Source organism: Convolutriloba macropyga, chromosome 13 (assembly GCF_964194025.1).
Source record: "Convolutriloba macropyga chromosome 13, txConMacr16.3, whole genome shotgun sequence".
Lineage (NCBI taxonomy): Eukaryota > Metazoa > Xenacoelomorpha > Acoela > Convolutidae > Convolutriloba > Convolutriloba macropyga.
In genome coordinates this window covers 16417000-16438770 of record NC_134480.1, presented here as the reverse complement: position 1 = coordinate 16438770, position 21771 = coordinate 16417000, and the positions used below count along the sequence as shown (strand labels likewise).

Genomic DNA, 21771 nt, shown 5'->3' with positions numbered 1-21771 from the left:
TACTGAAATTTGCGAATTTCGCGATTAGCGAATTTTATATTTTTTTTTGAAAATAACGATTTATTATGCTTTGTTTTGTTTGGAGATAGAGTTCAAGCCTGGTATTTTACCTAGTGCTCTTCTCAAAGTCTCCTATAGTTGTTTGTTTGTAACTCCGCCGTAGCCGGTCCCCAGCCCGGATGAGAAAGGAGGAGGGAAACACACCCAGAACATACTGGAAAAGTCTCAAAAAGTCGGTTTTTCAACTTGACTGGAGCCTTTTCCGACAATTTACCAGCTATTATCTGACCTTAAAAACCTTATTAATCTTGGTACGGCCGTAGTACGGCACCTTATTAATCTTGGTACGGCCTTAGTACGGTACCTTAGAAATCTTAGTACGGCCTTACTACGGCCCGTAGAAAAGTTAACAAGATCTTAGTACGGTTTCGATCAAAGACTTATACGGTGCCGTACTACGGCCTTACCAAGTTTTCCAAGTTCGGGCAACCTGGGAGCTCGCTGGATTTTTTTTTGACCAAAAACTTCCCAGTCTGTCATTGTCAGGGTACTGTCATTTTTAATGTCTTTAAGACATCTTTAATGTCATCACTCTGGAAGATTTTTGGACAAATGGTGGTCAAAACATTTAAACTAGGTCTAGTTTGGAATCAACAAATTTTTTTAAACCTTTTTAAAGTTTCTCTTTCAATTTGTAAATCCTTACAACTAAACAAAAATTTTTGTCAGCAAATTTATTTTCATGTCATTCGACTGTAGATTTGTGTAGATCTAATCCTTTATTTTACAGGTATTTTAATTACAAGAATTTTGTACACTATTTTGCATATAATTAAAATGTCTATCAGAACAAAATCGAAAAGTATTATCCTTTCATCAAATTCCTTTCATCATATCAATACGTAACGGCGTGAATGAAATGAAATATAGAAAACTCTTTCTGAATAAAATCTATAATAAACAGTCGGTTTCTGCCAAAATTAATGAAACAAACGACTTCGAATTCAGCCCTTAAAACAAAATTATTTCACGTATGTCTCGAGGGAGGTTGTGAAACTTCTTAAGGAAAATTGAGACCTACCCAACCTGAGGACTGAAAAATTTCTAGTGAGATGGAAAAACAGAGACTTTTGGAGACTTTTATAACTTGTTTATTGTATCTAACTTAGTAAACACAAGAGGCGTCAAATCAACAGGTGATAACATCGGTGTCGTGTAAACCTCCAAGTCCTTGTCACTGTTCCAACTTAATTCATAATTCGTAAGAACAAATCGAATTGCTTCGTACATCTGCATTTCGGCCAATCGTCTGCCTATACACGACCGAGCCCCGAACCCAAAATTCCCAATCGTAAACGGCGATACCTCTCTCAACATTTCAGTTTTGGACGCGTTAAGCCATCTTTCGGGTTTAAACTCATCGGGGTTTTCAAAGTACTTTGAACTCCGAGATATGGCATAGGTTCCGTACATGATAGTCGACTTTGAAGGAATTTTAAACCCGCCAATTTCCATATCTTCCTGGCTTTCCCGGATATTCCGTGTGACTGATGGGTACATCCGAAAAGCTTCCTTTATAACTGCTTTTACGAAGACGTTCGAAACGTCGTCATTTTTCATAGCTAAGATTTCGGATCTGAGCTCGGTTTGTAAATTTTTATTTATCGATATCTCTGCTAAAATTGCGGTTAAGGTTACCGAAGTCTGGTCAATAGCACCCAAAATTAATTCGGTTACGCATGACGTAATTTCGGCGTTGGAAATTTTTGGATTCCCCGAAAGAAGAATTTCTAGGAATCCGTCGTCCGTCGACGATCCAGATTCTGTTTTCGTGGCATTATTTTGAACTTCTCTAAGTTTAGTTTGAATTGATGGTTTGCAGAAATTGAAAATTAAGTCCCAATACTTAAAAATTCTGTTTCCTTTGTTGAAAGTAAGGTAAGTTCTAACTAATTTTGGATCCATCAGAAAAACCAAAACACCAAGATGAAAAATGCGATCAACCGCGTGAATAAAATCCAAAGGCTCTTTTTTGATTGGATACGTGATAAGTTGTTGGTTTTTCCCAAAAGTAATGGAACAAATAACTTCGAGTGACCACAATTTGAAAAGGGTGAGCAAATCCAGCTGTTTGCTAGTTTGACCCGGGTTGACCAAACTTCGTAAATAATTTATTGTGTTTTTCAAATTCAATTTCGATTTGTATGTTTGGAGGTTTTCAGTTTTTAGTGCCGTCAATTTGTCATTTCGTTGATCAAGAAAGCTGCCAAGTTGCTCGAGTGAGAACTTGATTACTGTGCGATACTGTTTGACCTCTGCTGGTTTCAATAAGGGCTTGCTGAATGTGTTCCTGCATCTTTTCCATTCATCGCCTTGACTGGAAACCAGACCCCTGGGAATCTCTCGTATATCTCTGGAAAAACAAAGCAAAGTGTCAGTCAGTAATTGTCAACTGAAATTCAATTATAATAAATTGTTTCCAGAGTATTAATTAGAAAAAAAAAGAAACTTGCTCTTTTACATTTAGAAGTTGATACCAAAATTCATTTATGCATTTAATACTCCAGGAGAACACTTTTAGGCCAAGGTTGGCCTGTTTTCAAGTGTCTCTAGCGAAAGAGATCGTAAACATCAAAGATTATATGTAAAGATTATCAGAAAATTTTACTAGCTACATTAAAAAATTGTTCGAAGCTTGGAGTCTAGAACTCGGTTTGTTTTCACATTTTAAACCAAGATAGCAACTCATCATTGTCAATAATATATAAGTCCAAAAACTTGTGACAAAAGTCCTTTACTTGTCGCTTTGAGAGATCAAAAATAAAATTGACAAAATTGGGAAAAAAGTTTAGCAAGCAATTAACCATTTTACGAATTTTTGGTTGCAGTGAGAAATTTTCAAACTTGTTCCTAAATAAACACAATTTGCGAGAACTGTTTCGCGCATTTGCTATTTTGAGAAGCTCTTCCCTTGAGATGCAGTTTTTTAAAACTGGGATTTCACATTCTTTTCGTATTATTTTTATTGCCATTTTGAGTATTTCATACAGGTGGAGCTCTGATACATTATAAAGTAGCAGTTCTTTTCGCTTACTTGTTATGGAATCAAACTTTTTTTTGAATGTTATGATTCTGGCTATTCTTTTCACCATTTGATTCAGGGGTTTGAGTACTTGATTGCTTGTGTTAGCGTAAATTAAGACTCCGTATTGAATTACTGGTTGCACATATGTTCGATAGACTTGAACTAACTGATTTGTTGTTAGGACCTTCCTTATTCGGTAGAGAAGTGAGCAGAAACCTAACATTCTTTTCGTTAAGTTTTTAGCATGTTCTTGAAAACTTAATTTATGGTCTACATGAATCCCTAGGTATTTAAAAGTTTCAACATTTTGGATTGTTTTACTGTTAATACACACCCTTTCAGAATTTTTTTGCACTCTTTTCGAAAAATCGACGCATTTTGTCTTCTCAACGTTTAAAGTCAGTCGATTTCTTTTCAACCAGGAAGCTGTTTTCTGAAGAATTACATTGATTTTAGTTTCATCTGTTTTGGGTTCACTTTTTGTAAAAACTACAGTGTCATCTGCATAGAAAATGGTTCTTATCTCAGATGTTTCGAGGGTCAGATCATTTATGTATATAATAAAAAGCAAAGGACCCATTATTGAGCCTTGTGGGACACCAATTTTTAAGCTCCTCATAGTTGACTTCTTCGTGCCTATTTCGGTGTATTGAAATCTTCTGCTCAAATAAGACTTCAAAACTTTCAAAACATGTCCTCTTAGACCATAACTGGAGCACTTTGCTAGTAAGATTTGGTGGTCCACGGTGTCAAAGGCTTTTTTGAGATCCAAGAAAGTACTGATCGTGTTTTGTTTACTATTTAGCCAATTTAATCTAACATTTTCGCTGAGTTCCACCAGTGCATCAATTGTGCTGCGGTTTTGTCTAAAACCAAATTGATTTTCATTTAAAACATTTTCTTTATTAAGGAAAACAATAATTCTGTTGAAGATAATTTTTTCAAAAATTTTACCTACCACCGGTAGCAGTGATATCGGACGATAATTTGATGGATCACTTTCGTCCCCTTCCTTGAATATTGGGATTACTTTTGCAATTTTGAGACAATCAGGAAACAAACCAAAATTTAGACAGGAGTTGAAGACTTCGCAGAGAAAAGGTGAAATTGATGGCGCAAGCAACCGTAAGCAATAGTTATTCAAATTGAAAGTATCCACACTGCATTTGTTTTTCATATCACTCAAAATTTTGTTTATCTCCCTTATTGTAGTTTTTTGGAGAAATAAACTGTTGACAATTTTCTTTGTGTAGGACTCATTGCGTTTAGCACCAAAATTTTCTGTAAGTTTTTTCCCTCTGCAAAGAAATTATTAAACGATTTCAGTTTTGACTCTACTTCCTTGATCTCTAGGTTTTTGGATTCACCCATTATTTCTTTTACAGCATCAAAAAAATTTCGAGTGTTTTGACCAGCTTTTTTATTTATTTTTGTTTGATAGTATTGTCTCATCTTTTTTCTGACAAGTTTCTTAACTAATTTGGATTGATTTTCATATTTTGCTTTGGCTGATGAAGATCTTTCTTTTAAATACAATTGCCTTAAGTGATGTTTTTTTGTAGCAGCATTTTTTACTTCGTTGTCGATCCAATTTCTCTTGTTTCTAACAGATGGGTTTTTTTCCGGAATTATTTTGTTCAGTTCTTTGTTTAAAAAATCTTGGAACTTAATCAATGATTTATTGCAATTGATGGAATTTAATTTTTTCTTGAGCAGAAAATCGCCGTAGGACACAATTTTTGCTCTTATTTGATTCAGATTATCTGTGTTCTGTAATTTTGACCATACTCGTATTTTATTACATTTTTTGTCGGAAAATTTGGTATTTTCAGAAAATTGTAATTTAATGGTATAGTGATCGCTTACAGCTGTTTTCAGTACCTTTTGAGAGGATTTGAAATTTGTAAAAAAACACATCAAGTAACGTTTTCGAGTAATTGGTTTCTCTTGTTGCATCTTGTGATGACACAAAAGAGAGCCCAATAGCGTTAAGTGTTGATATTAGCTGGTCATATTTTTTTCCTTTGTGAAAAAAATTAATATTCAGGTCCCCACAAAGGATATGTTTGGTATTTGGTTTGAGAACTATTTCATCTAAATAACTTCCTAAAGTTGAAAACGTAGCTTCATTGGTGCATTTTGGCGGTATATAAACACAGGTTATAACTATTTCAGTTCCTCTATAATTTATCAGAACTGATATAGCCTGAATTGAGACTTTTTCCAGTTTTGCAAGCAATTTAGCATTAGCCGCGCAATTTACAAAAATTCCAACGCCACCAACCCTCTTTTTTCTTTCCGAACTAAATAAGCTACTGTAATTTGCTAGATTAAAAATTTGTTTGTTATCTGTTGGCTTTAGCCACGTTTCAGTTAAGCAAATCGCAATTGCCTGTTTCTCACTTTCTTGAAATATTTTAAATTCGTCAAAATTTTTCGACATTGATCTTATATTTTGCAGAAGTATTGAGTTTTTTCATTGTTTTTAGCGGAGATTTGAGATGTCATTTTAAGAAATAAAAGAGCAGTGCGTTTTGGCAGCAAATTTAAGCCAATCAAAACCATCCCCTTCTTCATTGTTTAATTTCAGTTCTTCAAAATTTTTTAAAGAAATAAATTATTTTACATACAAGCAGTTTAAGAAAAGAGAAAAAAAAGTAACAATAAAAAGTTTCTTGTTTTTTTCTTTTCTTTTCTTTCTTTTCTTTTTTTTGCTTCTTTTTGCTTCCTCTGCGGAAATCACAGAGTTTGTTTAGTATAGTGTAACCATCTCTCGCCATCAGCAAAACTGCGTACATCACAGTTTGCTAATGACAACTTGCGGAAATCACAAGCAAGACAGTCACTCTTACAGAAGAGAAAACACACTAATCTAACCCTAGCGTATCCTAATTGATCTCTTGCGCTGGTTAATAAAATTAACCACACGTTAAGTTCTGTGTTAGTAACAGTTCAGTTATTGCAAAATATTAACAAAAATTATTGAGTTTCACCAAGACTTCTGATATTATGAAGTTTTTGTCGTCAGTATTGTCTAGTGTTCTGCCTGTTGTGAGCCGGCGAATAATGATCATCATGGTCATTGTTGTTTGACCTCGCGTTGTACGTATTTTTCTTCACAGCCAAAACATTATCCAGGTCTTCAACATCATTGATTTTTTTTGTATGTTGGTTTTTGGCTTCCTCGATCAACCAAAACAGAGACAGTGCAGTTATGTGTACTGACAATCATATTTGTTTTTACTGCTTCAGCTTTTATCTGTGCCTCGATTTCGGGTAGTGGCTCGTTCATGTATATGTTCTTATTGTTAATATGATTTTTGGCTTTCCTCAACGCTCTTTTCTTCTTGAAAACTTCCAACTTATCATTGAAGTAAATAAACTTGCATATCACCGTTGACATTTGGTATTCTGTCTCAGTGTTGGGTATTATATGACACGCTTTAATGCTATCAACCGTTAATTTCACTCCGAGAAAATCGTCAAAAAATTTCAATGTGTCGTATGTCACATTTTTACTAGTGCGCGCGTTAAAAGGAGGATTCACAATGAGTACACTATATTTTCGAGAATACCTCTCCTGGGCCCGCAATCGTTCATTGATGTTTTTTTGATTTGCCCGAAGAATTTTTAGTTCCTGATCTTGCTCAATATTTTTTTGTTTAAGATCTTTAACCTCCTTACAAAGTGATTCAATTTTTTGTTGTGCGTAATTGTTACTCACGACCTCAGATGTCACTGCTACTGATGGTTTTTCGCTGCTCTCCATGGTGATAAGACGATAAAGAAAGAGGAAAAAGAAGTAATGAATAGTCTAGAGAAAAACATTTAGATATGATATCAATAAAGATTTCAGAAAGAAACAATGTTTTAAGAGATGTTCTTGAAAGGCTTTCGCTGCTTTAAACGCATAAGAGTTTTTAGAGCATTCTTTTCAATGAGTGATCAAAGAATTTGAAATCTTGCAATAATCTTGCAAAATAATACATAGTTCTTCAATTTATCGTGCAAGATTCTTGCAAAAATCGTGCAAGACTTTTTATTCTTTTTTATCTGGCTAGATGAAGATGGCAGACAAGCTAAAAATTTTAATGTTAACATGAAATTGTTACCGGAAAATTGACTCAATCCATGTTATCAATTGACGTTTGGAGTTTCGAGCTCCGGGCTTGGGCCTGATGTGAACCTTTTAGGCAAGATTATTTTCTTACAATGTTCTTGCAAGAACCTTGCAAGATTTAAATCCCCCCTCAAGAAAAAATATCGCCTTTACTTTAGTCTTTTGCTGTAATTGGGGGCTATAGGTTATGACCACAAATTTGGCGGACTGTAGTACGGACGATACTATTTTCAATATTTGCTCCATTTGATCCTCCCTTGGTAAATCTTAAGCTAGACTGGGTCTAAGTTTGTTTAGTAAAAACTGCGGAGCAAAAAAAAGTACGATTCAAAATGACACCAAAGCGTTACGAGAATGAGGACCGCGCTAACTCGTTGAACTTCCTAAGTCCGGTTTTTTTCTTTACAAAATTGGGTCCAGCAGGCGGAAGGATCAGAACATTGCCCAGCAGCTTCACAAAACACATGATTGTAAAACTCAGTAAAGAACTGTAGTTCGGAAAGCTATTTTGAATTCGTATTGTCATACATAGAATCAAAGGTGTAAGCATAATCGTACAAAGCAACGTATAAACATTATCAAAAGATAGCATGTGTCAGCAACGATCAAGGCAACAAGTGGAACTTAGACGGCAAGATTTTTTGTTGTTCATTTAACAGGTTTTTTTTTCTGATGTCATTGACGTCAAAATCAGTTCGTATTCAATCGGCAATTATCTAGAAAACCTAAAAATATTAAGCCGAAAACCAGCTTAATCGATACGTATAGTGGTTATATTTACTTAAAATTAGGTTAAATGAACTTTTTCGGAACTTTCTATGTATATTAGAACGTTTTACACGCATTTAAATTCAAATCTAAATACTCAATTCTGATTGGTTAATATTCTTTCATTTACTGCGTAACATCCTCCGGCCCGGAAGATGATGTTGGGAAAACTGGTACAAGTTTTACAAGCGGACGGACGAGTGAACCGGTCGACGTACGTAAAACGGCGGAGCGCGCGACGCTATCGGAGCCGTAACGGAGTTCCACAAACCGAGCGGTTGGGTAGTAACCCCTAGGGATGGTTTCCTCAACTATCCAAACCACGTCACCGGTCTTAAGGTGCTGCTCGGCAGGCGTCTGCCACTTAGAGGGTCGGTTCAGCGTCGGTACGTACTCTCTGATCCAACGGGACCAGATCGCATTAGCGTACGACTGCGCACGGGCGTAGCGTTTACGATGGTCAAGCTCATTATTGCCGACAACAGACCGAATACCGGTAGAGTATTCTCCTAAAAGAAAGTGGTTGGGCGTTAAAGCGTTCAAATCGCACGGATCGGCGCTTATGGGTGTTAAAGGACGCGAATTGAGAGCATTCTCCAGGAGACAAAAAGTAGTATGCAGCACCTCATCCGTGAGCCCACGCGTGCCAAGAATAGTATACAACACGCGTTTGAAGCTGCGTACCAACCTCTCCAGAATACCCCCTTGATGTGGTGCGCTGGGTGGATTGAACCTCCTTTTTATACCTTTGTGAGCGAGCTCAGCTGCAATGTTGACAACGTTCCACTTTTCAATACTTTCTCGGAGTTCTTTCTCCGCTCCAATAAAGTTTGTGCCATTGTCTGACCAAATCATGGCAGGTTTACCCCTACGTGACACAAACCGCTCAACTCCCATAACACAAGAACTGGTGTCCATGGATGTAACTATCTCGACATGGACAGCGCGAGTAGTGAGACAGGTGAAGAGGAAGCCCCACCTTTTCTCAGTAGTACGGCGGACAGTAACATAGAATGGCCCAAAGTAGTCAACGCCAGTGTTCGTGAAGGGAGGAAACTGGTAAGCAAGTCTCTCCTTAGGTAAGTCAGACATGATTGGTTGCATAGTTACAGCTTGGAGTTCTCGGCATCTCAGGCAGTGTGCTTTGATGGAACGCAAGGATGATCTTAGTTTCAGTACTGTATAGTGTTCCTGCACAATTGATCTTAGGTATTCAACGCCTTGATGATAATGCTTTACGTGCGTGTGTTCAAGAAACAGTTTTACAAACGGATGACGTGCGTCTAAAATGATTGGGTGCTTTACGTTGAACCTAACTTCAATTAACCGCTTGATGCGGCCCGAGGAACGGATTAGCCCATTTGGACTAATAAACGGTGAATGTGGAGCAATTCGGCTACTCCGTTTAACGAATTTATTGTCAAGAAGATCTTTTCTTTCGGCTTCAAAAGACTCTCCTTGCACCAAGTACTGTAGATGACGCTCGGCTTCGTCAAGCTCAGTAGGGTCTGTAATGCTACCATCGGGGTTACGGTAGCCGGCATGTTTCGGCAAAAGCCGGAGAACGTATGCGGCAAGGCTCAAGTACTTTTGATAAGAACTAAACTTATCAAATGGGAATAACGACGGAACGGGAGTTGTCTGTTTTTTAACAGAGGTAGCGAGAGAAACAGTGTCTTCTATGATGACTGCTTGGTTGACGCCAAGTTTGATGTTATTAATGACGTCTTTGTTCGGTACGAAAGGGAAACTTGAGTTAGTTAAGAAATGTGGACCATTGACCCAACTGCTTAGTTGCAAAACCTCAGCGGACATTCCACGCGTGCCAGCGTCAGCTGGATTATCATTAGTTGCGACGTGGTTCCATTGGTCAACGCTGGTATACTCCAAAATTTTGCAAACACGGTTTGCAACAAAGATTGGTTGCTTTTCATTTGAGTTAATCCATTGGAGAACGGTCGTGCTGTCTGTCCACATGAATACTTGGTTAACAGATACAATAAGTGCTTGCATAATCTCCCTTTTCAATCGAGGGGCAAGTAGAGCTGCTTGCAGCTCCAGTTTTGGGACAGTCATTACTTTCATTGGCGCCACGCGCGCTTTCCCTAAAACAAACGCAAGCTCTGCTTTTTCTCCGCTCGTAGGTGTTTTTACACGGGCTCCCAAGAATGCGACCGCACTGAAAATATCCTGCGAACTGTCACCGAACATATGCAACTCTATATTATCAAAGGGTCCACTAAAGTAACATCGGGGAATTTTGATGTTTTCAAGCTTTGGTAAGTCCGCACTCCAAACCAAAAATCATTGAAACATGTCCTGTGGGAGTTCGTCATCCCATTCTTGTCCTGTGACACGCCAGAGGTCTTTTAAGAGCAGTCGCGCACCGACGGTAAACGGTGCGACAAGACCAATGGGGTCAAAGACTTTCGAAACAAGACTTAGGACCAAGCGTTGCGTGAGGGACTTGGTGATAGCGCAGCTTGTACCCCGACTCACAACTAAAGTGTCATTAGTGTGGTCCCACTTTAACCCTAGCACATGCGATGAATCCACCTGACATGAAACAATAACCTTGGGCTCAGTAGATTGAGGGGAACCATCAATTGGGTCAGCCAGATTTGGTACATTGCTTACGAACTTTGTAAGCTTGAACCCACCGAGATGGAGAAGATGTACCAATTCCTTCGATCTATTGATGGCTTTCTCGACTCCACTGAGTCAAGGTAATCGTCCATGTAGAAGTTTTCAAGGACGGCTTTTGCAGCTTCGGGGTAAAACTTGGCATTGTCTCTCGCAGTGCGTTGTAATGCATAGTTGGCGCATGTGTGCAAGTCTTTAGCCCCGAATATATGGCGCGTATATTGATACACTACAACGTTAGTTGTGGGGTCCTCCCGCCACAGAAAGCGAAGTGATGGTTGATCTGATGGTAATACACCAACCTGTAGAAACATTCCCTCGATGTCGGCAGAGACGGCATATGGATGTTGTCGGAAGCGAAGAAGTACGTAAATAAGATTTTGGAGCAGATCAGGGCCAGTGAGCAAAGATTTATTCAGTGAGGCGCCATGAAATTTTGCTGCTCCATTGAGCACCCTACGCACCTTATCTGGTTTGTTCGGGTTTAAAACCGGATGGTGGGGTAGGTACCACTCTTTATCAGACCGGCTCTCAACCTTGTGAGCATCCGGAACCTCAATTACATACCCCTTATTTAGGTCTTCCTTGATGGTACTAGTATACTTCTCTCTGAGGTCTTCATCCTTGGCCAAACGTTTTTCGAGCGATTTTAGTTGCACAAGGGAGGAGAAGTAATTATTTGGGAGCTGAATGTTGTCTGCTGCCCACAGCATTCCAACATCGTATCTCAGGCCATTGTGTTTGGTGGTACTCTCAAGGATCTCGTGAGCCCTTGCGTCTGCTGCAGATCTGGAGTCGACCTGCTTGTTTGCCCCCGAATGATTCAATGTCGTACCATGACTTTACTTGACTTGCTAACTCAATGTCATGTTCGATATTCACTTTAAAGCACGTTGAGGTTAAACAAGAACTTGATGGTAACGGACCGCTTAAGACCCAACCTATGGGTAAGCGTACGGCAACGGTTGAACGCTTCTCATCGGCAGAGAAGTATTCTAACGGGCGGATGGCATGATAGACATCTTGTCCGAGTATCATCTCAATGTCTTTATAGGAATATGTCACGGGATCAAGGACTGCTAAATGTGGGTAAGTCTCTTGCAGGGCCTGTACATTAATTATATCTGAGCCGACGTTCAGACTCTCCTTAAAGAAAGGGTTGATGGTAAATTGTTCGAAATCTTGATGTTCTCTTGGTTTCACAGTAACTTCAACAATCCTAGTGTCAACTACTTCTTCGGTATTAATACCCTTGACAGTTAGCTTTGGTGCTTTAGCGTGCAAACCGAGTCTATCTGCGAGACTACCGGCCACCCAAGAGTTACTGCAGGTGGTATCACACAAAACTAAAGCCTTGGTATCTAAACCGGACTAATTGACCAACTGCAATTCCGTTACCTGAAGGAGCCCCTTAACATCAGTAACAGATGACATTGTTGTGGTCTTATTAGACGGCTGTTGACTAGTAGTTGCTTTACTTTGACCTGTGTTGCCAGAGAACTGGATAGTATTGGGATATGTTGACTGTTTTGTTGGGAAAACCCTATCTGCTCCATGCAATAGTGAGTTATGCGAACTATTACACCCCTCTGCTCGGCACTTTCTTGGCTGAGGGCACTGGCGGAATGTGTGCTTGTCCCGTAAGCACGAAAAGCAAAGTTTGTTATCCGCCACTAACTTAGCTCTCTGGGTTGGAGTCTTTTCCTTGAAAACTCGACACTCCCATAGCCGGTGGTTACCTTTGCATACAATGCATCGAAAGAAAGTGTTTGTGGAAGCAGATGGCATTTGCTTCTTTGTTTCCCTTTGTTGCGAATTTGATGCAAACACTTTTGAAGCTGTTTTGTTCTTGGTTACTGAAGTGCTGTTATCTTCAGGCCTTGCCTTGATTGCGCTTTGTTTCATAAGATCGTGGGCCTCAGCCTTTTCTTTAAGCCAGTCGTTAAAGTCAAGGAGGGTAGGCTTAACCCAGTGCTTCTTAACCGTAAAGAGCGACCATGACTCTTTCATGTTTGGTGGTAACTTTTCTACTGCTTGGTTAAGTAGGGAAGCGCTCTTCAAGTCAGCATCATATGATAGTGACTTGCAAACCCCAACGAGGCTGGATATTGCTGCAGAACAGTTTATGGTGTTATCACTATTGTGCATTTTAAGAGGCGGAAAGTTGCTTAGTTTATCCAAGTGTGCACTTACGACTGCCTGCGGTTGGCCAAATTTACGTTCCAAAGTCCTTAGTGCATCCTTGTACATTAAACCACAGTAAGCAAACTCGGCGATTGCAATCTTTGCTTTACCGGTGACGAGTGTTTTAAGGTATGTCAATTTAAAGTCATCAGTAAGCGACTGCGAGTCAATCGCGCTTTTGAATTGACCATACCACTCATGCCACTTTAATGGGTCGCCATTAAACTCTGCAAGTTTCCACTCGGGCAAAGGGTCGTTTCTCTTGCTTGTTATTGCATCAGCTAATTCCCTAATCAATGACGCATTGTCCGATATCGGAGGGGCAGGTGCAGATACCTGCGGACCGCTCCAACTCAACGGAGTGAGCCCAACATAGGGATATGTTGGCTGAAAAACCGGAGTGGCTAGACCAGGTACAACATTACTAGTAGTCGCGATCAGGTTTTCCTGCTGTGCACCTGATGGTGATTGCATATCAATCAAAAGGGGTGAATCCGAATATATTCGTTGTGGAATATTAGTGCTTGAGGGTGCGATATGGGTGTGTACATTTGGAGGCAGACTATTCACGATGGTTGTATCTTGGTTGACTATTGACGGTCTGTGCTGTGGAAACCGCCAATGACTCATATTTGGCACGAAGTTTTGGCCAAGAGGGATATTCGGCATATTTGGGATAGGAGGAGCAACGGAACGTACAACTTTGTGTACTCGGTTATTATTATTCTGAAAAGTGTTATTGACGAGAGGAGAATTAATCAAAGGAGCGTGTGGGATGGGAGCAGTGAGGTTAGGTGCGAAGACTGGGTTCGGAATGGGAAGGACGATAGGATGAGCGGGTTCGGAGTTATGCTGTTGAATGTTTGGACTTGGTGGGGCGCTTGGGTGTAGGGGAACGTTTATTGCGGGGGCTGGATGATTTGTTGTCGGAAAAGGAGGAAGAGTGGCGTTTGGTGCTCGGGGGACAAAATTAATTTGTTGTCGGGAGCATATTTGCTGGGCCGAATCATTCTTGATGTTTCAGGTCCCCTGGATTGTGAAATTTGAAGTTGTGCGTTTGGAAATAACTCTGTTGCATTATTCTGATTTTCTTGCGGTGCGAACGGCTGTGGTGTAATGGGCTGTTGAATGGGTGGTGAAGAAGCCCCTGGGGCGTGTACAGAAGGCGGCTGACTATCCGCGGTTCCTTGATTAGTTATGCTTGGAAGCGCCATGCCTTGCTGGCCTGTTTGATCCATTTGCGCTCTTAGGTGCGCCTGGTACAACGCCTGTGTTTTAGCAGCAGCCAAAAAATTTTCAGGTGGAGTATAATAGGGGTCGAGTTGCTGCAAGGTCTCATTGCTTAAAATGTAATTGCCTCGACAATTTTTTGGAATAGAATGCCTTGAAATTTCAGTGTTCTGATCTTCCACTGTTTTGCCGTTGTTGTGGCTATGACATTCTGGAGGGTTAATCATAACCTGTGGTTCACTATTTTTCTCCTCATTGTGAAAACTTAAAGCAAGTGAGGTGTTGATCCAGTCTTGGACAGCCTTTTCACTTCTCATTGAGCTCCCAGCACTTGCAGTTGTTTCAGATTGGCTACCTTTAGAAACGGCGTCCAGCAATTCAAATTCATGCAGAGTTGACTCTGCCAAACGTTTCCTGTTGTTTTCCTCCAGTTCATCTAATTACATTTGCTTTTTCTGTTTAGCAAGGCAAATGGCTGCCTCATTCTGTTTTTCAATTTCTTCGAGCTTCATTTTAGCAATTACGTAATCATGTTTACGCTGACTAGATGTTTTTGACGAGGTCATCAGTGAGGGAAGTCTAGAACGAATGGAAGCCCTTGGTTTCTGGAACTCACTCACTTTATCATCAGCAGAATTGATGTAGTTTCGTGCTGAAGCGAGTATCTTGTCGTTCTTAGTTGTCACTGCCTCCAAGTAAGACTCTAATGAAGGAACAAGTGCACTTGGATCTTCCGTTTTTCCAGCAAATGCAATCAGGTCCTCATTTTTGTCTACAACAGTCATAAATGCTTCGTTGCACTTTGTTACTAGGCGTTCAACTTTCACTCGCCTACTTTGACTATTTATACAATGAAGGATATCTTCATGTATGGCATGCAATTCAGCTTCACGCTTTGACCTGGCAGCGTACAACTTTTTGACTTTTTGATCAAAACTATTAGACATCACGATGTTATTATTTGCAAATACCAGCAAAAACTACCACTGCACACGGTTATCTATTATAAGCAGACTCCAAACAAATAAAACCCACACAAATTAAACCCAACGCAAAAAACACCAAACACAGCAAACTGTAGACAGTCTGTAAAACAAACCACCCAAAGAGCAGAAAATGTCGTCGAGCACACAGTGCCCGACAAAAACAGAAGTGGAGCGCTGAACGCTATGCGCTCAACGCAGAGGGAGACAAAGGACACGGGAAGTCGAGCGAGGAACGTGCGACGAAACGGAAACGTGACGGACGGGAAGTCGGACGAGCAACGCGCGACGCAACGGGAACGGAACAGACGAGAAGTCGAGCGAGCAGTGCGCGACGGAACGGAAACGGGACGTGCGGGAAAGCGGGTGAAAAACGCGCAACGCAACGAAACGGGACGGTGGGAAAGAGCGGAAGAGAAATGAGGTTGGAAAGAACTATGTTAGCATACCACAGCAAAAACTCAACCGACCAACCTAGCCGTAACTCCAGAACAAACTTAAGTCACACCCTAGGAAGAAGGAGAGAAGCTACTGCAAGACAATCTAATATATATCATTATGGGGCTATAACGACAAATTTAATGGCAAACTAATTTACGACAATTAAGTAGTACACTAAAAGGACGAAAAGGTCGAGAAAATTACTAGCCGTAACTCCAGAATAAACTTAAGTCACATCCTAGCAAAACCCAAACCGTAACAAACAATCAGCATACTAACGTTATTAAACAAACTACAGCAAAATTGAATAAACTACAATAGTGTGTTTGTAGACTAAGATAGTTGGAAAAGTCGAGAAACAATCCAGCCGTAACTCGGGAATAAACTTAAGTCACACCCTAGAAGGCAACAGGACCAAACCAACTAGCAATCGTACAGGTACACACAAACATACAGCAGCAAAATCAATATAATACAACAGAAGGGCTAGTAAATTAGTAAAGTTGAAAAGTCAACGGAAAATCCAGCCGTAACTCGAGAATAAACTTAAGTCACACCCTAGAAAGTTATAAGACCTAAACAACAAACCAGCATACTAGCATACTCAACATACTACAGCAAAACAACAACATACTTCATCACATATGACATACTACATCGAAAATCGGAAAAGTAGCGGAAAAAACGAAAGGCGAAGCTTTGGGAGAGCGACGTTATTGAAAAAAAATGTAACACGGAAAACTGAAGAGTTAAAGGACGAAAAGGACACGGGCAAAACGGTTCATAAACGATCGACGAGAAAAATTATGGGAATTCGATAATTTTTTTTTGTAGGCCGGAAGTTGTGAAAATTTTCACCACTTTTTCTTGTTAATTGAGTTTCACTCAATTTACAAACCTTCTTGCTGGAAAATTGATTTTTTTTGTCAAATTTTTATGCTTTTGTTCAATTTCTCTATTTTTGGTCAATTTTTTGGCAATTTCTTGAATACGGAACGGTAATTCAATAAACAGGTCAACTTTATGCTCGGAAATACGGTTTATCAATTTTCAGTAATAGTTTTCTAAATTTTTTTAAATTACCTCAAAATTGACCAAAAATTTCCAAAATTGAACAATTTATCATAATTTTCTCTCAAATTTCTCTATGTCAGAGGTTATTTTTTGATATACAAACCGACTATATCAATTTTTCGAATTTTTGGTAAATCTACCAAAAATTTTCAAAATCGATGTTTTATCGCTCTTAAAAATTCAACTGTAGGGGTTATTGGTGACCAGATATCCTAAAATTTTGATTTGACTACCCCATGCCATAATAAATCAGGGGTTGGGTTTCTTGCCGTCTAAATTGAAAATAAATTTACCGCAAAAATCGTGTAAAAGTTTGGTTCTGTCTTACAGTCTTCGATTTCCTCATAGATGATGGGCAAATTTTTTCAATCATGTTTTGCATCCTCTTCAACCACAGTGCGCACTATCCACAATTTAGCAGAGGTTCTCGTATCCCTGCTTTTTTCACTTGGCAATTAAGTTTTTATCAGCAATAGACTCCGCCAGACATTACTCGTACAACTCCCGACTAATGGCATTTCTTCTGTAGTAAAAGTCGAATATGTATCTTGATCTCTGACGGTGTATTCTGAAAATGGACCAGATTGCTTCCACTTTTCTCTTGCCCTCGTGTGGATCACTCTGCCTCCCTCATTCGCTGGAACTAGAGGGTTGCGGCATCATGTAAAAGTCAGTAAGGAACTGTAGTTCGGAAAGCTATTTTGAATTCGTATTGTCATACATAGAATCAAACGTGTAAGCATAATCGTACAAAGCAACGTATAAACATTATCAAAAGATAGCATGTGTCAGCAACGATCAAGGCAACAAGTGGAACTTAGACGGCAAGATTTTTTGTTGTTCATTTAACAGGTTTTTTGTCTGATGTCATTGACGTCAAAATCAGTTCGTATTCAATCGGCAATTATCTAGAAAACCTAAAAATATTAAGCCGAAAACCAGCTTAATCGATACGTATAGTGGTTATATTTACTTAAAATTAGGTTAAATGAACTTTTTCGGAACTTTTTATGTATATTAGAACGTTTTACACGCATTTAAATTCAGACCTAAATACTCAATTCTGATTGGTTAATATTCTTTCATTTACTGCGTAACAATGATGAACCTCAAACCTACGCAAATTCGGGTCAATCACCTCCAATATTGGTGGTCAGGTTTTTATTAATGTTCTCTTTGATATTTTAAAATCATTTGTTGCGGTAGATAAGTCACAACCTATGATCATAAGAGTGTGAAGACCCTGCTCGCTTTTAAACAGCAAAGTTTTGCAGCTTCAAAAATGCAATCAAATCTACAGTCTACCCAGAGGTCCTCCCCAAGTTTCTCCACAACGCATTATTCTCGACCGCAGTCTTTTTTAAAATATCTTGTAGCTGTTTTAGTTTTTTCACATTCCTCTTTAAACAAACAAACGATGCATTTTGTTTATCTTCTGGGCCAATGCAGTGTTAACCCAAACAACTTTGTCAACTCTTGGTGATCCCAGACCATTTTCGTCCAATAATAATTCGACCTCTGCAACCATTACGAACGACAGCAAAACGTTACGAACCATAAATTGGTCTGTTTTTTGATACACAATAGATTTCGAATACCTTTCTTCATACTTCAAAACTTCATCCAGAGCTTGAGATATGCAACAGATATATTGCAAGACAGAATTATTAGTTTTCATCTTATAATAATTTGCCCAAAAAGCAAATTTTGACGCAAAACGTACTTTTGCTGGAGGATCTAGATTTTGTGGACAGCAATGACCGCAAATCAATTTGCTTTCCACAATGCGGTTCAGGGCTGAAAACAGGTAATGATGGGAGGGTTTTCGGTCGGAGAGAGGGGGTTTAGACAGGCCAGACCAAAAATTTAGTATTAACCTGACCAGCCTGACTTTGGCCAATTTTGTCCAGACCAAACAGACTTGAGTCACTCTTGGTTAAATTGAACAGACTATTCTCCAGACCACTGGGCTGACTGAACATAATTAAGACAGAATTGTGCTGCAATCATTCGCCAGACTGAGAATTCTCACAGGCCAGACCATTGGTCAGGTTTACTAAAAATGCCGAAGCATCTTTTAAAGAAGAGAGGTAATTTTCAAAGCTTTTATAGCACATGTTTAGTGAAAACCGTTTAGTCAAAGACCATTGCAAATTTTCAAAATTAATCAGCTGTTGCATTGAAACACAGTCAATGCACCACACATTTATACAATTCGCAGTGGACCGGTTTTTCTTTTGGCTGGACTTCTTGATTTTGAATTTGGGTTTTGCACAGATCAAACACACCCAAATGTAGGTGCTGTCCCAACCGGAAATTGGATAATGCCCAATGATAAAAAAGACCAAAAAATTGGTTTCGCCAGACCAAAGCGGACCCAAATATTGGTATCTGCCAGACCTAGCAGATCAAAAATTGGTTATTGGCGAGAAAATGGTGAAACCAAAATTTTTTCCTGGCCATTGAGTTCAGTGGCAACCGACCACACTGTCCGCTATCCAAGATGGTCTGGCCAATACTTGTTTTTGGTCGTGGACCTCATCTTGGGTCACAACTAGCGTCCCAAATTTCTGTATAATTACTTGAGATTAATTTTAGAAGCTAAAATTTCTCCCGAGAAAGCTTCTTGATAAATGCTTCTTAAAATCTACAATTTGTGTTACCAAGAATTTTTATGTAGATAGAAATTATGCGTGAAGAACACTGATATGATCGGATCGAGTATAAGTATTCTAGTGAAAAGTTGAAAAGTACGTTCTGCGACTCATTGTAAAAAGAATTCTAATCGTTTAAGATTTTACAGCATTATTTTTGGAATAGATTTTCACATCTTCAACGATCAAGGCATGAAGCACATACTCCCTTACCGTAAATATACCACAACGAAAAGTCTGTATTTTCATGTAGGGTGGGGGGGGGGAGGGCTATAATAGGAAGGGCCCAAAAATTGTCCAAGTTTCTTCATTGATAAAAACGGATAATCAAAAAGAATTGAAGGTTGAGAAAGAGGTTCACCTGTGGGTTTCCCAAGTTGCCAAGGTTGCTCTTTGTGGATAAGCTGACTCACTTCTAGTCCACTGTTCCACCAACTCAGGCGAAGAGAGAACCACAAAGTTGCGAAACATCAGTCTTTCTTTGTGTATGGGTCCAAAATTGTCCGAATATTTCTTCTCCAGCAGGTGCAAAGCTGACCTGTGCTTGCAGTACTGAAGAAACACTCCAATTACTGGCCACCCTTTTGGACCAGGTAAATTCTTCACAGACTTCATTATGATAATATAAAATGCTACAAACTTTAATATTTGTAAGAGAGTTGAGTTAAAGTGAATTAAATTTATAACTTGTTGTAACTTGGTAGAATGTTTGTGTGTTGTACACGGTGAGTCTATTATACCAGAAAGAATGAAAATTTTGGTCTCAAGCAAACGCGAAGACTTAGCTTATGAATGGTTTTGTCGCTGTTTGACTATGAAAGCAAATATATCGTTCAATTCACTATTAATTCTCTATGTACGTTAGTCTGTGTACCAATTGGACCTCCAGCAACTCTTGAATATGTCCTCCGTCGTCTCTTCAAAATCTTTTTAGATCTCTTTCAAAATAATTCCTTGATTAACTGTATGAAAACAATCAATTTTTAGTCTGGAAAGTAAAAAAATTTTTTAGAGGGTTTTTTGTTTCAAAACTGTGTTTTGAACCAAAATTGCACATTCTGAAATCGAATAGAACACAATAAAATCAAATAGAATCTGCATTCAATAAAAGCTATAAAGTCTATATATCTGAACGAATGTTTTACAGAAACTCACTGTTCACGCGGGTAGGTTGAGCTGAAGATGGTTTGATAGCAGACCGACTGAATACAAAACAGTAGCTGAAAAACTGCATTTTTTTTCTTAAAAATAAGATTAGTGGGTTCTATTGCCCCCCCCTGTGCCCTTTATGAGAGCTGTTGGCATATTATGAACTCGTTAGAATCCTTAAACTATTCTATTGAATGATCTTGGAAGAATCTTGCAAGAGTCTTGCAAGATTACATACCACCATGCAAAATCTTGCGAGATTGCCATCGATCTTGTAAGCTAACGGCCGGAGCTTTGCAAGAACTTTTAAAAAAATCTTTTTGTTTCCGTACATACAGAAGAAGCAGCAGAGCAGGACTAAACAGCAGTGCATCAGAGCAATTCAACTTAAAAACCAGTCAAAAGTGCCAAAAAACTTAAAAATGCTGTCAACTGTTAAGATAAAGCCGATATGCCAGCTGGTCTATCCTGCCACAATACTCGATTGAATGAAAACAGGTAACATGAGTGTAATTTTCTTTATACTTCAGCCGTGACGAAACTTTGAGGCTTTTCAATTGTTCTCTTTTCCAGATATATGAATGAGAACTATTAAATCAGAATTAGAAAAGATTAAAGAAATACAAGTTACCTATGTTATAGGCAATGTTCAGCAATGAAATTGCGAGTAGAAGTTTTATGAAAAGAACGTTGTGAAAGCGCTGAAATTCACTCTTTTGCTGAAGTATGCTGAAATTATGTAGTAATTGTGCTGAAATTTTGAAGTGCTGAAATTATATATGTAATATGTTGCAATACATGCGCCTTTTTTGTAAGAACTGTGCTGAAATGTTTTTGGGAAAATTTTTGTAAGTGTTGAATTTATATAGGAGGAGATGTACTGAAAATTATATACGACATGCACTACTGGCCTTATAAACAAATAACATGATAGTTTCAAGTAAAAATCAATTCATTCCACACAGCAAAGAGATGTGGAATTTTACCTGTCTTATTTAGTTCTCAAAGTAATCCAAATTTTCAACACTTTACTCTCAACTCTCTAAGCAGTGATGCACAGAAGAGAATAGATCCAATTATGGCCAGTGCACAAGTAAAACGAACAGAGACAGAATTCTGCAACTAAGTTTGAGTTTGTTAAACGACTCAGGTTGAGGTCCAGACCCAAATTGAGTTATGATCAGACCCAGTCGAGCGCACACCCGTGTGTTCCCAGATCGAAAATACAGGGTCTTTTCGGAAGTTCGAGCGCACTACGGTCTGGACCATGGTCTGGAGATGGTCTGATCAGAGGTCATTTTGGTCTGAAAAGTCTGATCATAGGCAGATTCGAGCAAACTTGGGTCTGATCAGAGGCGACTTCGAGCGCAATTGAAAAAGATCATAACCTCTTCGAGCGCACTTTTGTCTGATCAGAGGCGACTTCGAGCGCAATTGGGT

At 39.0% G+C, this 21771-nt stretch overlaps 2 protein-coding genes across 4 annotated transcripts in view; both read right to left on the bottom strand.

Annotated features, from left to right (window-relative positions):
• The window catches only part of LOC142351537 (sialin-like), a 438741-nt gene that overhangs the window by 403313 nt on the left and 13657 nt on the right, over positions 1 to 21771 (bottom strand). The gene's annotated exons all lie outside the window — the stretch shown is intronic.
• Positions 1026 to 21401, bottom strand: LOC142352207 (sterol 26-hydroxylase, mitochondrial-like). The gene is made up of 3 exons (XM_075404642.1): positions 21371 to 21401; positions 19544 to 19821; positions 1026 to 2413 (listed from the first exon to the last, which is right to left on the bottom strand). Exons 2-3 carry the CDS (start codon positions 19795 to 19797, stop codon positions 1141 to 1143), a joined length of 1527 nt encoding a protein of 508 aa, XP_075260757.1. The 5' UTR covers positions 19798 to 19821; positions 21371 to 21401; the 3' UTR covers positions 1026 to 1140.